This window comes from Chiloscyllium plagiosum, chromosome 10 (genome assembly GCF_004010195.1).
Source record: "Chiloscyllium plagiosum isolate BGI_BamShark_2017 chromosome 10, ASM401019v2, whole genome shotgun sequence".
In the NCBI taxonomy this organism is placed as follows: Eukaryota; Metazoa; Chordata; class Chondrichthyes; order Orectolobiformes; family Hemiscylliidae; genus Chiloscyllium; species Chiloscyllium plagiosum.
In genome coordinates, this window is record NC_057719.1 from 94,469,674 (window position 1) to 94,488,155 (window position 18,482).

Genomic DNA, 18,482 nt, shown 5'->3' on the forward strand with positions numbered 1-18,482 from the left:
TCAAACTCAGCACCGCCTTCCTAACCTGCAATCTTCTTCCTGACCTCTCCGCCCCCACCCCACTCCGGCCTATCACCCTCACCTTGACCTCCTTCCACCTATTGCATTTCCAACGCCCCTCCCCCAAGTCCCTCCTCCATCCCTTTTATCTTAGCCTGCTGGGCACACTTTCCTCATTCCTGAAGAAGGGCTTATGCCTGAAACGTCGATTCTCCTGTTCCTTGGATGCTGCCTGACCTGCTGCGCTTTTCCAGCAACACATTTCCAGCTCTTTAACTTCTGTACCAGCCTCAACCTTCTATCTTGTCTCACTACTGCTTAGGGCCCCACCATCTCCCTCCCCCTGTCAGATAAGAGGAAAAGAAAACAATGTAAACTTGAGTGCTTCTTAAGCAAAGCTCCCTGATGCTTCAGCAAGCTGCAAGGAAAACAGCTGCTGGAGAGAAACGTGTTGGAGCATGTAGGAATGGGACAATGCAAGGACAGTCTGACTGGAATGGATCAAGCAAGGAGCTAATAGATCATAGTAACTAGATCTCACTTCAGCAGTGAACACATTAGACCTGGCAGGGAGGTTAAAGCTCAATTGCAAAAAAAACAGAAAATTGGAGCTTAGCTGGGGGACAGTAGTGCAGATGAAGGAGCTATGTGCCATTGTCATAATCTGTCTCCAAGTGAGTTGACTGATCTGGATATTTCCATTAAGTGTTGTTGTTGCCTCTAATAGTGTATTTTACCTGTTGCAACAATATTTGTTATTGTTCATAGCACTTATTGATTTACCCATGGATATAGGTGACACGTGCTCAATAGCATTTATCACTCATCCCTAGTTTCCTTTGAGAAGCTTGTGTGCCTTCTTGAATTGCTACAACATTTAAATGGAATCTGGATTGGTATATGAATAGGAAGGGTTTAGAGGGACATTGTCCAAATGCTGGCAAATCAGATTAGATCAGATTAGGATACCTGGTTGGTACGGATAAATTGGACTGAAGGGTCTGTTTTTGTGCTATATAATTCTATGACTAACAAAACCAGAAATTACTGGAAAATCTCAGCAGATCTGACGTATCTGTGATGAGCAATCAAAGTTAACTTTTTGGATTCAGTGACCCTTCTTCAGAACTCTTTGTCTCTATGTGGATTGAATTAGCTGAAGTCTGGCATCTGATATGTTGCAGATCTCTGTAGCAGGCATAATTGTGAGAATAAGGTCAGGCATGTGTTTCATAGAAACTAGAATGTTACAATGCAGTACAGGCTCTTCAGCCCTCAATGTTGCGCCGACCTATGATTCCAATCTGAAGCCCAACTATCCTACATTATTCCATTTTCATCCATACGTCTATCCAATGACCATTTAAATGCCCTTAAAGTTGGTGAGGCTACTACTGTTGCAGGCAGTGCATTCCATGCCCCTACTACTCTCTGAGTAAAGAAACTACCTCTGACATCTGTCTTATATCTATTACCCCTCAATTTAAAACCATGTCCCCTCATGTTAGCCATCACCATCCAAGGTAAAAGGCTCTCACTATCCACCCTATCTGACCCTCTGATTATCTGAAATGTTTCAATTATGTCACCTCTCAACCTTCTTGTGTCGAATGAAAATAGCCTAAGTCCCTTGGCCTTTTCTCATAAGACCTTCCCACTATACCAGGCAACATCCTAGTAAATCTCCTCTGCACCCTTTCCAATGCTTCCACCTCCTTCCTATAATGGGGTGACCAGAACTGTACGCAATACTGCAAGTGTGGCCACATCAGAGTCTTGCACAGCTGCAGCATGACTTCGTGGCTCCGAAACTCGATCCTTCTACCAATAAAAGCTAACACACTATATGCCTTCTTAACAACCCTATCAACCTGGGTGGCAACTTTCAGGGATCTATGTACCTGGACATAGAGATCTCTCTGCTCATCTGCACTACCAAGAATCTTACCATTACCCCAGTACTCTGCATTTCTGTTGCTTCTTCAATCACCCTCAATCTCATGTCTCCGTATTTTGTGCAATAGCCTACCGCGGGGAACCTTATCAAATGCTTAACTGAAATTTCGTCTTGACACATAAGAAATGGCATCTATTACCGATACTGCTGCTAACATAGTGCGAGTGTTCCTCCATCAGAGTGTTTTGCCAGATGTGATATTTATTCAATTTCTCTTAACAAAATAACTTGTGTATGGCTACGGTTGTGCAATCACCTAGCTCTGTCTATCGCTTGCTGCTTATGCCGTTTGGCATGCAAGTAATCCTGCTTGGTACAGGTTGGGTTTAGAGTTAATGGGCTCAAAGACACCAAGTGGTGCGTGTTGGTGTTCTCTTCTCAGATGTTGCATTAGTTTGTTTTAAAGAGGTAGTGCCTTGTGTAATAATGGCTCTTTCAGTGGTTAAGAGTTTTTTGGGTTAGGAAGAATCGCTTGGGTTGGTTTACAGAAGGCGAGTGAGACAAAGCCTTTTGTTTTAGTGACAAGTTGAATTTGGGTTGCCTTTGTCCATGAGGAAAAGGGAGGTATTTGCAGTGGTAGGTCAGCACTTAAAATTCTGAAGAAGGGCTTATGCCCGAAACGTCGATTCTCCTGTTCCCTGGATGCTGCCTGACCTGCTGTGCTTTTCCAGCAACACATTTCCAGCACTTAAAATTGCCAGGAATATAATCAGAATCATTGACAATGACTAAAATTCAAATGCAAATAAAGCAGCTTGAATTAGACAGCATCAAGATATTGAATTCATTCATAGTGAGTTTTGCAAGGGCAGGTTCTGGAAATTCATGTAGTTATGTATAATGATCTTTTGTTGCATTACTTTTCCTGAACTTTACTTCATTTATCTCACCTGTCATTTCTGTTTTGCATCTTAAAGCAAATTGATTACGTTAGTTCAAAGTTACCTGTGATGATTTGAAAGGAATCAAGTGTGGTCTTCACAGCTGCTGGTATTGAGGCACTTTTGTAAGAATTTGTTTTCAGATCAACTGGAAGTATCTAATATAATAGTCACCAATTTATGAGTGAGTAAAGGCAATAAATCAGGTCCTCACTTATTTTTCTGGTGAGAGGGAAGTAAAGTGAACATTCCTTTTGAGCAGAAAATATAAGTATTTTCTGAAGAAAAGTCATAGAGCTGTAAAGCACGGAAACAGACCCTTTGGTCCAACTTGTTCATGCCGACCAGCTATCCTAAATTAATCCAGTCCCATTTGCTAACATTTGGTCCATATCCCTTTAACCCCTTCCTACACATAAACCCAATCAGATGCCTTTTAAATATTATAAGAATAGTTGTAATCTGTTCAAAACATTACCTATGTTTCTCTTTCAGAACTTTGTGCATTTTCAGCGCTTCCTGTTTTTGTGTTAGATTTCCAACTCTTGCAGTATTTGCTTTTATTACACGTTTTCATGTTAGACTTTAATAGTTGTGTCGTAAGTGCTTGAAATCATACGATGTAGGGAATTGTCTAGGGAATGAAGTAAAATACTCAGGATACTTGGCTTCTGTTGAAAGCATATGATCCACAGGGATTTCACTATTCTTTTCTTTTCTCCCCTTTTCTCTGTGCAAACTAAAAATACTTGCATGGGAAAACGACTTCAGTGCAGCAGATAATCAGAATAGATATTTCATATAAATAACAGCATATTGAGACATTTGCAAGGAGATATTTCTGAACAATATGTGGGAAATTGCTTTAGTAGTAATCATTTTCATATGAATGATTGTGTCTTTTGAGGATGACCTCTTACAAGGTTCTCATCTGTTTGGTATTTTGTAATCTAATTCATATTTTACAAGTATTTCTTTTAAAACAATGTTTCTTTTGAATAATACACCATTGAAATTGATGATGTTGCTTCAAAACCTGAATTGCATGTTATTTGTGTCATCAGTAATGGGAACAGCTACTTTCCAGGCTTTCATAAAAGGGTATTCAACTTCCCAGGATTTCCTCGATCAGGAACGGAGATTAATCTCTTAGGGACTATCATAGAAAATTCAGAACAAATTTCATACGATCATTTAAAAAGGTGGTTCTAATTTGCATTTTTCTGAAACATTTTGTTGATTCAGTTAAAAACGAATACTGAGAGTTAGTGAAGCTTAGTGTTACAGGGAATGGGTGGTGTAGCTCTAACAACAGTGGCGTTAAAATTCCCATCTCTAATGTGAGACTTTTTTCTCACTGGCATTTTTGAGAAGTTGGATACAGAATCATGTGTTGAAATCTCCAGCAATATCTGCTCCAGGGGTGTCAACTCTGTTTTATCGAAGTATTTGACAATACACACAGATTTTTATTCAGTAAGGATGTTGAGTGTTTATTTTTCAACTAGGAGAAAGTGAGGACAGCAGATACTGGAGATCAGAGTCTAAGAGTGTGGTGGTAGAAAAGCACAGCCGGGCAGGCGGCATCCACGGAGCATGAAAATCGACGTTTCGGGCATAAGTCCTTCATCAGGAATGAGGCTTGTGGGTCAAGGGGACTGAGCGATAAATGGGAGGGGGGTGTGTGGGGAAGGTAGCTGGGAAGGCGATAGATTGATGAAGGTGCAGGTGAAGGTGATAGGTTGGAGAGGAGAGTGGAGCGGATATGTGGGAAGGAAGATGGGCAGATAGGACAGTTCAAGAGGGTAGTTGAAACTTTATTGCTGGAACAGCACAGCAGGTCAGGCAGCATCCAGGGAACAGGAGATTCGACGTTTCGGGCACAGGCCCTGAAGAAGGGCCTGTGCCCGAAACGTCGAATCTCCTGTTCCCTGGATGCTGCCTGACCTGCTGTGCTGTTCCAGCAATAAAGTTTCAACTTTGATCTCCAGCATCTGCAGACCTCACTTTCTCCTCAAGAGGGTAGTGCCAAGTTGGAAGGTTGGAACTGGGATGTGGTGGGAGGAGAGGAAATGAGGAAACTGATGCAATCCACATTGATCCTGTGTGTTTGGAGGGTCCCAAGGCAGAAGATGAGACATTTTCCCTCCAGACATCGGGTGGTTAGGGTTTGGCGATGGAGAAGGCCCAATACTTACTTGCCCTTGGCGGAGTGGGAAGGGGAGTTAAAGCGTTCAACTACAGGGTGGTGGGGTTGGTTACTGTGGGTGTCCCAGATATGTTCTCTGAAATGATCCGCAAGTTGGTGTCCTGTCTCCCCAATGTAGAAGAGACCACATCAGGTGCAACGGATACAGTAGATGACACTTGTGGGAGTACAGGAAAATTTCTGTTGGATATGGAAGGATCCTTTGGGGCCTTGGACGGAAGTGAGGGGGGAGGTGTGGGCACAGGTTTTCCCCACACGAACCAACCCCATTGCCCTGTGGCTGAACACTTTAACTCCCCCTCTCACTCCACCAAGGACATGCAGGTCTTGGGCCTCCTCTATTGACAAATCCTAATCATTTGATGCCTGGAGGGAGAACGCCTCATCGTCTGCCTTGGGACCCTACAACCATATGGGATCAATGTGGATTTCAACAGTTTCCTCATTTCTCCTTCCCTCACCACATCCCAGTCCCAACCTTCCAGCTTAGCACCGCCCTCTTGAACAGTCCTACCTGTCCATCTTCCTTCCCACCTATCTGCTCCATCCTCCTCTCTTACCTAACACTTTTACCCCCACCTTCATCTACCTATCGCCTTCCTAGCTACCTTCCCCCAACCCCACCCCTCTCCCAATTTATTTGACAGTCACCTAGGCCCACAAGCCTCATTCCTGATGAAGGGCTTTATGTTCGAAATGTTGATTCTCCTGCTCCTCAGATGCTGCCTGACCAGCTGTGCTTTTCCAGCACCACACTCTTCGACTGTTTATTTTTCAAAGGCAAGTAAATGGAATTAAGATATGAATTGATATGATCTAATTGAATGGTAGAATCAGCTTTGTGAGCAACTGCTGTTCTATTGTTGTACAGAATTGGTTGAAATCAAATGTTAATATAAGCCACCTTTTCACATCATGTATACTATAGCCAACTTAAAAATCTCTCTCTAATTAAAAACAGGGTGTATTGAAGAAACTCAGGCAGTCTAGCAGCATCTGTGGAGAGAAAACAGAGTTAATGTGCAAAATTCAGTTTTGACTGCTGTGTTGCAGAGAATGTCTGATCATTGGAAAATCCTGACTGACATAAGGATGTATTTCACTCGTATATTTATCAATTTACCACCACTTTGTAGCTAATGAAGTAAATCACTGAAAACAGCAAAAAAAGTACTTGTTCACTTTTTTTTTCGTTTTAGCATTTTGCCAGTAAATGTATGTATGTATACAGATGTATACACACCATTCAAATAGAAACATATTGTGAAAAGAAATTCTCTTTCAGCAGGAAATAAGTGACAGAATGTATGCATTCTATTTCATTAGCTGTTAGAGCTGTAATTGGCAAACTGAGAGCGACCACAGATTGGAAGCAATTCATTGCTAATTTGATTTGGTGTTTACTTGACAGTACTTGGACTTTGTGACCTTGAAGGAGAAAGAAATCTAACGGATGTAGCAGAATAATTCTAAACAGTATATGCCTACAAAATTTAGGTCTTATAGAATTGAGTAATGAATAATGTCTGAGGAGATTGGCAAATGTCATTATGGTTATGGCATCATTATTCACTGACTGTTTTTGAATTGTTTGCTGTTAAATTTATCAACTTGTTTGAGTTTTACCTGCAGAACATTAGGTTAAATTTAGTATTCATATGTTGTCTTGACAGATTTGTCTGCAGCAGTTCAGAGGTTTTCACAGTCATTGCAGGATTTTCAATTTGAGTGCATTGGTGATGCAGAGACTGATGATGAAATTAATATTGGTAAGTCTTGACCTTTTTAAAAAAAAACTTTCGTTCTGGAACAGCACTTCTGTACTTCTCTTTAGTGTGTGCTAATTTTATATGCCAAGTCCCCCATGTATTATTCTGAATAGATGTCCCTCTAAATTCCTGGTTTATATATGCTCATGCTACAGCTACTGTGAATTGGCCTAAAAATAATTCCCGGTGTTGTCTCTCTCTTGCTGTTTCCTAGCCCCATTTAAACTAAGTTTATGTCTTGTTTTTCTGCACTAAGATCCTTTCTCTCCACTGCCTTTATCCCAAACCTTTATTAGGTGAGCTATCCCTCCTCCTTTTTTTGAATATTTATTTTTGCTATGTCACCTTGGTCACTAATGTCTCTTTTTGACCTCTTCTAGTTACATTTACCCAAAATACTGTGCAATTCTTTATAGAATTATCTTTGCTGCTTTTGAATGTTTCTGATTCATCTCAGCTATTGTCTCTTATAGCTAAAAGGCCTTTCTATTACAATAGCTATTACATTCACCAAGCCACTGGCCACAGCCTTGTTTAAATGGAGCTTTACCCAGTTAAAAAACCTTTTTGCCCCCAATTACTGCTGTCTAAGGCCTATGAAACTAAATAAAACTTAAAATAACTGTGGATGCTGTAAATCAGAAACAAAAATAGAAGTTACTGGAAAAGCTCAGCAGGTCCAGCAGCATTTCTCTGAAGAGAAATCAATGTTAATGTTTCAGGTCTGGTGACCCTTCCTCTGGTGACCCTAACTCCAAACTGCAGGGTTCTGAGGAAGGGTCACCAGATCCAAAACATTAACTCTGATTTCTCTCCACAGTTGCTGCCAGACCTGCTGAGCTTTTCCAGCAACTTCTGTTTTTGTTGCCTATGAAACTAAGCCTTGTCGTCTCTCTCCCCACACATCACTTTTCTGGTCAAGCATTCTTTGTTGAAGTGGGGCTGCTTTTTAACTTGAACAATAGTTCCTCAAACTCTGTCAGCACAATGCCATTTCTGGTTCTGTATATATTGTTGGTCAACAATGACAGGATCCTCTCTGTCCCACTTCCAGCCATGAGGAGAAGTTTTCAACCCTGGGATCAAGCAGCAATCATGATTGTTGGTATTTATGACTGCGTCTTCACTGAATGCTATCTAATCGTTAATTTCACTGTACCTTGTACTGTTATTGAACCTTATATTTATTAGTCAAAGTCAAGTGCTGAGGTACCTCTGTCATTGCTTTCTGGATCCCAAAACCTGCTTGGCAAATAATCCCGTCCCCCACCATTGATCAGAATTCGAAAGTTCTGCTTAACTAAATGCTGTGGCTGCCTCCAGTAAAATATTCTGGTAACTCAACCCAATAACTGAGTTGAAGGTCTTTGAATTGCAGACACTTAACACAAGTGTGAACCGTCCAGGATCACCATGTTCTGACAAACTCCGAGAGTGCTCTTTCATTTCCTTTTCAATATCTGAATAATCAGATTTAAAATCACTGAAAATTACTTTTTATGAAAAAGACCTTTTATGAACCATTTCATTGGGTGGAGTTATACAATATTTTAGCAAAGATTAATTGATATGAAAAAGTTTTAAAAGCATGGCCTAATGTCAGTTAAGAAAAGAGTCAGAGAGAGTGAGATTAAGAAACCTGAGTTTAATAATGAATGGGTAAAGTTGCATCTTCGAAATGGCAAGAGAACTTGACCCTGTCGAGTGCTCCTCCTGCAATACATGGGAAATCAGGAACACTTCCAGTCTCCATATTGACCAGGTATGCAGCAAGTGTGTTTAGCTGCAGTTTCTGATTTGCCACATTGAGTGCCTGGATCTGTTGATGGACTCACTATGGAGCATCCATGAGGCTGAGCGTCATGGATAGCACATCTAGTGATCTGGCCACAACACCAGTAAGGGCTACACTGATCAGAAGAATTGGGTGACCACCAGGAAGATTAGTAAGCCTGAGCAGGCAGTGCAGGAGCTCCTGTGACCATTCCTGTCTCAAACAGGGATACGATGTTGGGTAGTTGGTTGGGCAGTGGTTTGGGGTGGGGGGGGGGGGGGGGGGATGATGGCCGCTCAGGCAAAAGCAGCAGCCAGATCAGTGGCACCATGGCTGGCACAGTTGTACAGCAGGTAGGGTTGATGCTTAGGCGAGCAGTAGTGATAGGGGACTCTACAGTCAGGGGCACAAAAAGGCATTTCTATGGCTGTGAGTGAGACTTCAAGAAAACATGTTGCATCCCCACTGCCAGGGTCAAGGATGTCTCTGAGCAGGCACAAGATATTCTGTTAAGGGGGAGAGTGAGCAGCCAGAGGTCTTGGTCCATATTGGTACCAATGACATAAGCTGAAAGACAGCTGAGGTCCTGCAAAGGGACTTCAGGGAGTTCGGTAGGAAGTTGAAAAGCAGGATTCCTAGCGTTGTAATCTCAAGATTACCCCCTGTGCCAAGCATTAGTGAGGCTCAGAATAGGAAGATAGTAGTTAAATAGGGAGCTAAAGAGCTGGTGTAGGAGGCAGGATGTCTGATCTATAGATCGTTGGGAAGTTTTCTGGGAAAGTGGGACCAGTTCAAGAAGGACTACAACTGGAAAGGCACCAATATTCAGGCAGGGTGGTTTGCTGGCCAAAGATTCAGACACTAAGGCTAGAAAGACCAAGAGGAAGGATAGACAGGGAAAGATTATTGGACAAAGTGAGGCTGATGGTCTGAGATGTATTTGTTCTAATGCAAGGAGTATGACAGGCAAGGCAGCTGAATTTAGAACTTGGATTAGTACAAAATAAGTGCAATTTTCAGAACATTTTTGATCTACCAGAATCATTCAACTTGATCTCAAGATGTGGGTAATTTTATTGGCAATCTCTGATATGATCAGTTGAATCCTATGCCATGAGTGTCATCATCATGAAGTGTATCTACCACATGGTCAGTGAACTATCAGTTAATGGAGTTTGTGTAGCTAGCTCCTTTTTAATTTGTCATGATTCAAGCTAGTTGCAGACCAACATGTTAAGCTCCGTCAGAACAGGTTAAAGGTTAATTGCAAGTTGCTACTGAAGGTCTCCTTAAGGATTAACAGTTGATTGTTTTCCTTGAGGTAGGGGAGATTAAGAGGGGGCATAATTGAGATGCATAAAATTGAGAGGTATAGGTAAGATAGAAAGGAGGAAACTTTTCCTCTTGATGGAGGAATCAATGAACAGGGACGTAGATTTAACACAGGAGCCGGAGGTTTAGAATGGATGTGAGGGAAAACGTTTCACCCAGACAATGATCGGAAACTGGAATTCACTGACTGTCAGGATGGTAGAGGCAGAAACCCGCGTCATAGTGAAGAAGTATTTAAATGTACATTTGCAATGCCTGGGCATACAAGGCTATGGACCAAATGATGGAAAATAGGATTAAAAGAGTTAGGTGCTTGTTTTTGAGTGGCACAGACCCAATGAGCTGAAGGGACCTTCTCCTGTGCTGTAGACTTCTATGATTCTAAAGTCTGATCAAGTCCCTTTGGTATGCTGTTGGGGCTCATTGGGTTTCATTTTCTTGGGCTGGAGGGAATAAATTAATAATTGAAGCCAATCCTGGCAGCTAGGATGGCTTCTGCAGTTGGATAGTTAGTCTTTTCTTGTACAGTTAGTCCAGCAGGGCAGCAGATCTTGGGAGAGGGAAAGGATTCCTGGCTTCTGGCCCTGAATAGATAGTCACTTTAAAGCACAGTGTTTCAAGATGGTTCTCTGTTTCTCTCTTCCTCACTGTCTCTGCTTGAAGAGCTATGTTCCGCTAAATGGTTCAAGATGGAATGTCTCTTTCTCTGAGCGACTTGCTTTTATAATCATGCTTTGCAAGCAAGTTAAGAGGACCACCATTACCTGGTGATTTGTAATTAAAAAAAACTAAATTACATCACATGTAAGGATTGGCATTTTGGAGACAGCTCAACTCCCACATGCAGTTCTTAGGTTGCGTTCTGGTCATATTAAATGCTCATAGTAAATCATCAAAGAATGTTGTTAACTTCTGAATGAGAGTTTTCACACAAGTTAGCTATGTCTATCTGTAATATACGTAGAACTGGCAATGGTATATATTCAAGTGACTTGTAGCAGCCAAACATTCAGCTTCTTGCCCAGTTGCAGTCAGCTTATTCTCTTTTTACAAAGAGCAGTAGCTTTTAACAGTTTTTCTCCCCAAAAAAAGAAATTGGACCTTGATGATGATTGTCAGTAGTTTGGCTGCAAATTCATTTGTGCTTACAATTGACCAATCTTATGAGCTGGTTTAGTCAATTCTGTTCCGATTCTACTGATGTTACTAGCAGAAATGACTGGATATGATTCCTTCCCAACACCCCATACTTATTTTTATAATAGATAAGGCTATTAATGTTTGTCAGAGAAAAGACCTGGATAGCAGGAGAAAGGACTTCAGCCAGAGAAAATATTGAATACGATTATTTCAAAATGAAAATTTATGTGAAACTGATGTCAAAATTTAATGATCTACTGACATTGTTAATAACAGCTCATTGTTTTTACAAGTGTAAACAAAAGCTTTAATATTAACAGTTCTTGAAACCTATTAAAATTAGCTGGTTTTCTCAGAAGAAATATTTCCAAAGCAGTCTAAAATGGATGGTAGACCAGGAAATATCAAATTGAATACCAGAAACTAAATTATCATAAATGAAACAAATTCTGCAAATTTCTATGTTTGCTGTCTTTGACAAAAAGTCCACCAAAACGAGCTTGATTGAGGAAAAAACACAAAAAGATACGTGTGATAGAAGTGGACTGTTACCTTGTGATAAAAGTCCTCCAGCAACTTGGTGTTGCAGTTTGATATAATTCAGTTATTTTATGAAGGCAACTAAGTATTCACTTCTCTGAACCTATTTATCATTTTGGGCGTTGAGACAGTGCCCAAAGGAAACTATTGTGTGTGCTAACAGATGTAATAGTGAAAAGATAAATCTTAAGAATAAAGAGACAGGATATGTTCACCCTTATTTAAGAGCTGGAAATACAGGAGTTCTCTGTTTATTATTTTGTAATGTTACTGATTGCTTGGTGAAACTGTTCCCCAATAATCTATTATAATTCAAATTTGTATTTAGCTTTATCCATGCTATAAATCTCACTTAGACTATAGTGCTGAACATGAAGAGTTAAGATTGGATTCCTTAGAGGTTTAGTCATAGGCTTTCTGATTTTTGATTTTCTCACAGCCAGGTATTTGAGGAAGGTGGCATACAAACATATGCTACCTCCATATTTCTCTTATTTGAGCATGCAGTTCAATGATGAATGCTATGCTGGCTGCCCGCCCACTTGAAAGGGAGCACAGAAGTGTGTTTCAACTCGCCTGCACATCTTAACTGCAATCTTTCCCACATAGCACATTGTGCCTTAGAAAGAGATTGCTGTTTATTATGCAGGAGTTTACAGAAAAGAAAAGAACAACAAATGTTGCAACAATTTAAGCAGACCAGACAAGAGCGAGGTGTCTACCATTGCACTAGGAATCCAGAACCCTATCTTAATGTTCCACATAGGTTTGAATCCCACCTTGGCAGATGGTGAGATTTTAATTCAATAAACAGCTGGGATAAAGAGCTAGCCTAATGGCGACCAAATAACAACTGTTTATATCACAAAAACCCATGTGACTCCAGACCCACAGCAATGTAATTGACTGTTCTAGGCAATTGAGGTGGACAATAAATGCTGGCCTAATGATGCTCACATCCTATGTCTGGATTTAAAAGTGATACAAACAGAGTTAGATGTTTGGTGCATTAGCAGGCAAAAATGCTGGAGAAATCAGGCTCCAGATTATCGCAGGGTATTGAACAGAGCTGGGATCCAATCTTTCATAGCAGAGAAATAAATTAAAATCTGAAATATATAGATAATAAGAGTTAAGTAAAACATTGTTGTTAACTTTCCTTTAAAGTGATGTTAGCCCTATTAAATTGGTAAATTATACAAATATATGGATCTTTGAATTACATTGGTTGATTTAATCCCTGAGACTTCCATGGAATGGTTTAAAAAGCAACCAGAACACAAGACAAACCAAACAAATGACTATTGAGATCACCTGGTGGAGAGGTTAGACAACAAATTAGCCAAATTTCATGAAATCAACTTGGATTAAAGACTGTCTAAAATGAAATTAACATTTTACCAAAAGAAGTTAGTCAGCCAGGTTCCCTTGAGAAATAGGAAAAGTCTTCTCCTGTTTAGTGTACAGAATTGAGAATCTTTACATGTTGGAGATGTAACATCCCTACAATTATCAATCTTGAAAATATAATCCTGATTTATGCAGACAGGCTATCATTTCAAGGAACTTTTTTGGCAGATTAGAGGAGATGGAACATAGAATGTAAGCATAGACTGATAAGGCTGCCTGTCTCTCTCAAGAGGAAAATGCAAATTAGACAGCATTGATTAGAAAGCAGAGTGCATTATTAGCAACTTCTGATTGCCCAAGAAGCCAACTAAACAATTGCTATTTCAACTAAAAACCTTATGCCTCAAGGATAATGAAAAGACATTAAGTTATATCTTTTACCTTTCTTCATACTGTACACTTTCCCCTTTTGACTTTGTGTGTGTTTATGTGTGGATCCAAGTGAATACACAAAGCTGTATGCTTGACAATATATTTTTATAATTTTTCTCAGGATTAGCAGGTAACAAAGTTGTTGTAAAATAGTTAATCACACATTATTTGGAGAAATATAAAGCTTTCGGCTAAAAATAACTTAACCTTCATTGTAACTCAGCAAGGAGGTGAGAGAAAAGGGAGCAGGTTCATCCCCTCTCACCTGGTTGTAAACATCCAAGGGAAACAACATGGATTGGTTGGATCAAAGGGTCTGTTTCCATGCTGTATGACTCTATGACTATTGAATTAATTAAGTCTTAAGATTATTCTCATCAGGTCAGTTAAACGTAATAGGTATGGTAAGACATTCAATCCTGTCAAGTGCGCATTTATTTCCATCTGGGAATTCCAGAATGTTTCTTGTGTCCTGGTTACAAACATATTTAGGAAGTGTAGTCAGCTGGAGCGGCTTTAACTCTCAGTTTCAGAATTTGAAGGGCAGCTGGTATCACTGCAATGTATTTGCAAGTTTGAGAATTACTTTGGATCTCACATCTCTGAATTTAGTTGTGCTTTGGCCTAAGCTTTTTGCAGGCAATTATGTGATGATGAAATTGAATGCAGAAAAGTGTAAAGTAGCAAGTTTTAGTACGAAGAACAAAATAAAGCAACATAAAGGAAGGTTACAATTCTAACAGGGATGCAAGATCAACAGAGGAGGAAGTATAGATGCACAAATCAGTGAAGGTGTTAAGGAGAATTGACAAAGCATATAGAATTCTGTACATTATAAATCAAAATTTAGAATACAAAATTGAGGAGCTTGTGATAATCTGCATAAGATATAGGTTTGGCCTCAACAGATGTAATTTGTCCTGTTCTGGGTACCATAGTTTAGGAAGAATGTGAAGGCATTGGCGAGGAAGGACATAAGATCTACAAGAATGGTTTTCTATATGAAACTTCAGTTAGGGAGACAGATTGGTGAAGCTGATGCTGTTCCCTTTCAAGAAGAGAACATTGTAATGCTATTAGCTTGAAGAGTTCAAAATTATAAGGTGTCAGGGCAATGATGATGAACTGTTCCCATTCATTGACAATAAGACAATATCAATTTAAGTTGAATGGCGAAAGAACCACATTAGGATCTGGAATGCACTGTTCAAGAGATTGATGAAGACAGGTTCAATTATGACCTTTAAAAGGGAAGTTGGAATACCTTAAAAAATTATCTGGGAAATTGAGAAATGAGGAGGAGAGAGACCACCTGAGATTTTGACAAGTGATAGCATGGTCATGAAAGTTCAAGAGATCTCCTTTTGGACTTATAGCCATTCTAGAGGTCTAAGCATTGGCCGTAGAGTCATAGAGGTCTACAACATAGAAAGAAGCCATTCAGCTCATTGAGTCAGTACTGATTAAAACAACCATATAACTATTTGAGCCTTGGGTGACTGTCTGTGTGGAGTTTGCACATTCTCCCCATGTCTGCATGGGTTTTCCTCCGGGTGCTCTAGTTTCCTCCCACAATCCAAAGATGTGCACGTTAGGTGAATTGGCTTAGCTAAATTGCCCATAGTATTCAGGGATATGGAGGTTAGGTGCATGAGTCAGGGGTAAATGTAGGGGAATGGATCTGGATGGGATACTCTTTGGAGGGTCGGTGTGGACTTGTTGGGCCGAAGGGCCTGTTTCCACACAGTAGGGATTCTAATTCTAATTCTATTTGAATCCTATTGTGCCACCTTTGTCTTGTATGCTGAGACATCGCAAGTGTAAATCTAAATGGTTTTGAAATGTCAGAAGGGTTTTTCCCTCTACCAGCCTTAGAGTCAGTGAGTTGGAGGTTCCCACCACCCTCTGGGTTAAAATAAGTTTCTTCATGTGCCCTTTAAACCTCCTATCCCTTACCTTAAAACTATCTCCAGTCATAAAGTCATAGAGGTCTACATCATGGAAACAACTCACCCATGCTGCTCAATTTTCACAATTAAACTAGTCCCCTTTCTTGCATTTGGTCCATATCCCTCCATACTTAGCCCATCCATGTACCTGTCTAAATGTTTCTTCAATGACGAAATTGTATTTGCTAGCGTTGTAGCCCGGCAGCCTGTTGCAGACACTCACCGCCCTCTGTGTGAAAAAATTGCCCTTCTCGACCCTTTGTACCTCTTCCCTCCCACCTTTAACTTATACCGTATAGATTTAGACTCCCCTATCATGGGGAAAAGCTGTCAGCTATCTACCTTATCTGCGCCTCTCCTGGTTTTGTACACCTCTGTAAGGTCACCTGTCAGTCACCTAAGCTCCTGTGAAAAAATGTCCCAGCTTATTCAACCTCTCCTTATAATCAAAATCTTCCAGTCCAGGTAGCATCCTGGCAAATCTTTCCTGCACTCTTTCTATTTTAATAATATCATTTCTATAGTAGGGCAACCGGAACTGAATGCTGTACTCCAAATGTGGCCCCAACAACGTCTTGTACAGCTGTAACAAGACATCCCAACTCCTGTACTCAAGGCTCTGACTGATGAAAGCTAGCATGCTGAAAGCTGCCTTCACCACCCTGTCTACCTGTGACTGCACTCTAAATGAGCGATGAACCTGTACCCCAAGGTCTCTTTATTCTATAACACTCCCCAGATCCCTACCATTGACTGTGTAAATCCTTCTCTGTTTTGCCTTATCAAACTGCAAAACCTTGTATTTATCTAAATTAAACTCCATCTGCCATTCCTTAGCCCACTGGCACAGTTGATCAAGATCTCACTACATTCCCAGATAACCTTCTTCACTGTTCACTATACCACCAATCCTAGTGTCATCCACAAACTTATTAATTATACCTCCTAAATTCTCATCCAAATCATTCATATAAATGATGAAGAACTGTTGACCTAACACCGATCCCTATCTGAAAAATAACCCTCTACCACTACTCACTGTCTTCTACCGTCAAGCCAATTTTGTGTCTAGTAAGCTAGCTCTCCTTGGATTCTGAGAAATTTAACATTACTCAACAACCTATCACATGGTGCCTTGTTAAAAGCCTTGTTTAAGTAAGGTAAAGTGCTGCTTTTTAGTTAGAGAGAGACAACTGGTGGTGGTTTAACCTCAGGTGAGGTGAGAAGTTGAAAAGTTGGGATCTTCATGATAACCTGAGCAAGTGCAGGAATTGAATGCATGCTATTGGTGTCATTCGGTATCACAAACAAACCTAAACTGTCCTAGTTCCATTTGCCTGCATTTGGCCCACATCCCTGTAAACATTTCCTATTCATGTACCTGACCAAATGTATAATTGTACCCACCGCTACTACTACTTCTGGCAATGTTCCATATATGCACCACCCTTTGTGTGAAAAAAGGGCCCTCTGGTTCCTTTTAAATTTTTCCCCTTTCATGAGGGTGGCACAGTGGCTCAGTGGTTAGCTCTACTGCATCACAGCGCCAGGGACCTAGGTTCGATTCTCACCTTGGGCGACTGTCTGTGGAGTTTGCACATTCTCCCTGTGTCTGCGTGGGTTTCCTCGGCGTGCTCCGGTTTCCTCCCACAGTCCAAAGATGTGCAGGTCAGGTGAATTGACCATGCTAAATTGTCCCATAGTGTTAGGTGCATTGGTCAGGGGTAAATGTAGGAGAATGGTTCTGGGTGGGTTAATCTTTGGAGGGTCAGTGTGGACTTGTTGGGCTGAAGGGCCTGTTTCCATACTCTAGAGAATCTAATCCAACCTAATCACCTTAACCATAAGCCCTCTTGTTTTGGACTCCCCTATCCTGAGGCAAAAGACCTTGGCTATTCACGTTATCCACCCCCCATCATGATTTTATAAAGCTCTGAAAGGTGGCCCCTAAGCTTTCTATGCTTCAGGGGAAAAAAAGTCCTAGCCTACCCAGCATCTCCTTATTACTCAAACTCTCCAGTCTCGGTAGCATCCTTGTAAATCTTTTTTGCACCCCATCCAGTTTAATGATATCCTTCCTCCAGCCGTGTAACCAGCATTGTACTTACTACTTCAAATGTCTTGTACAGCCATGACATCCCAAATCCTGTACCTAATGAGGCAACCATGCCAATCGCCGCCTTCACCACCCTGTCTACTTACATTTTTTTTTTACGTTACATTACAGTGTGGAAACAGGCCCTTCAGCCCAACAAGTCCACACCGACCCACCGAAGCGTAACCCACCCATACCCCTACATTTACCCCTTACCTAACACTATGGGCAATTTAACATGGCCAATTCACCTGACCTGCACATCTTTGGACTGTGGGAGGAAACCGGAGCACCCAGAGGAAACCCACGCAGACACAGGGAGAATGTGCAAACTCCACAGACGGTCGCCCAAGGTGAGAATCGAACCCGGGTCTCTGGCACTGTGAGGCTGCAGTGCTAACCACTGTGCCACCGTGCCGCCCACTTGTGATGTTACTTTCAAGGAAAAATGAACCTGCACCCCTTGGGATCTTTGTTCAACACTCCCCAAGGCCCAACCATTAATTGTCTACTATGGTTTGCCTTACCAAAATGCAACACCTCATATTTACTCAAATTAAACTCCAACTGCCATTCCTCAACCCACTGGCCCAGATGATCAAGATCCCATTGTACTCTTAGGCAACCTTCTCCACTATCCACTATACCACCAACTTTGGTATCGTCTGCAAACTTACTAACTGAACAACAAATAAACATCTTCGACTACCCTCTGTCTCCTAATGTCAAGCCAATTTTGTATCCAATTTGTTAGCTCTCTCTGGATCCCATGTGATCCAACATTACTAACCAGTCTACCATGTGATACCTTGTCAAAGGCCCTGCTATAGTCCATCTGGATGATGTCTACCGTTCTTCTATCTTCTTGGTCACCTCTTCAAACAACTTAATCAAATTTGTGAGACATGATTTCCCATGCACAAAGCCATGCTGACTATTTCTAATCAGTCCTTGCCTTTCCAAATGTATGTAGATTTTGTCTGTCAGAATCCCCTTCAACAACTCACCCAACATTGATGTGAGGCTCACCAGTCTGCAGTCCCCTGGCTTTTTA

The 18,482-nt window shown here is 41.0% G+C and overlaps 1 protein-coding gene across 3 annotated transcripts in view; it reads left to right on the plus strand.

Annotated features, from left to right (window-relative positions):
* LOC122553906 (rho GTPase-activating protein 42-like) overlaps positions 1-18,482 on the plus strand; it is a 367,560-nt gene that overhangs the window by 147,521 nt on the left and 201,557 nt on the right. For all 3 annotated transcript variants that reach the window (XM_043698407.1, XM_043698408.1, XM_043698409.1), the window contains exon 2: positions 6,721-6,816. In XM_043698407.1, the coding sequence (XP_043554342.1) occupies positions 6,721-6,816 (96 nt within the window). The remainder of the gene's footprint in view (positions 1-6,720; positions 6,817-18,482) is intronic.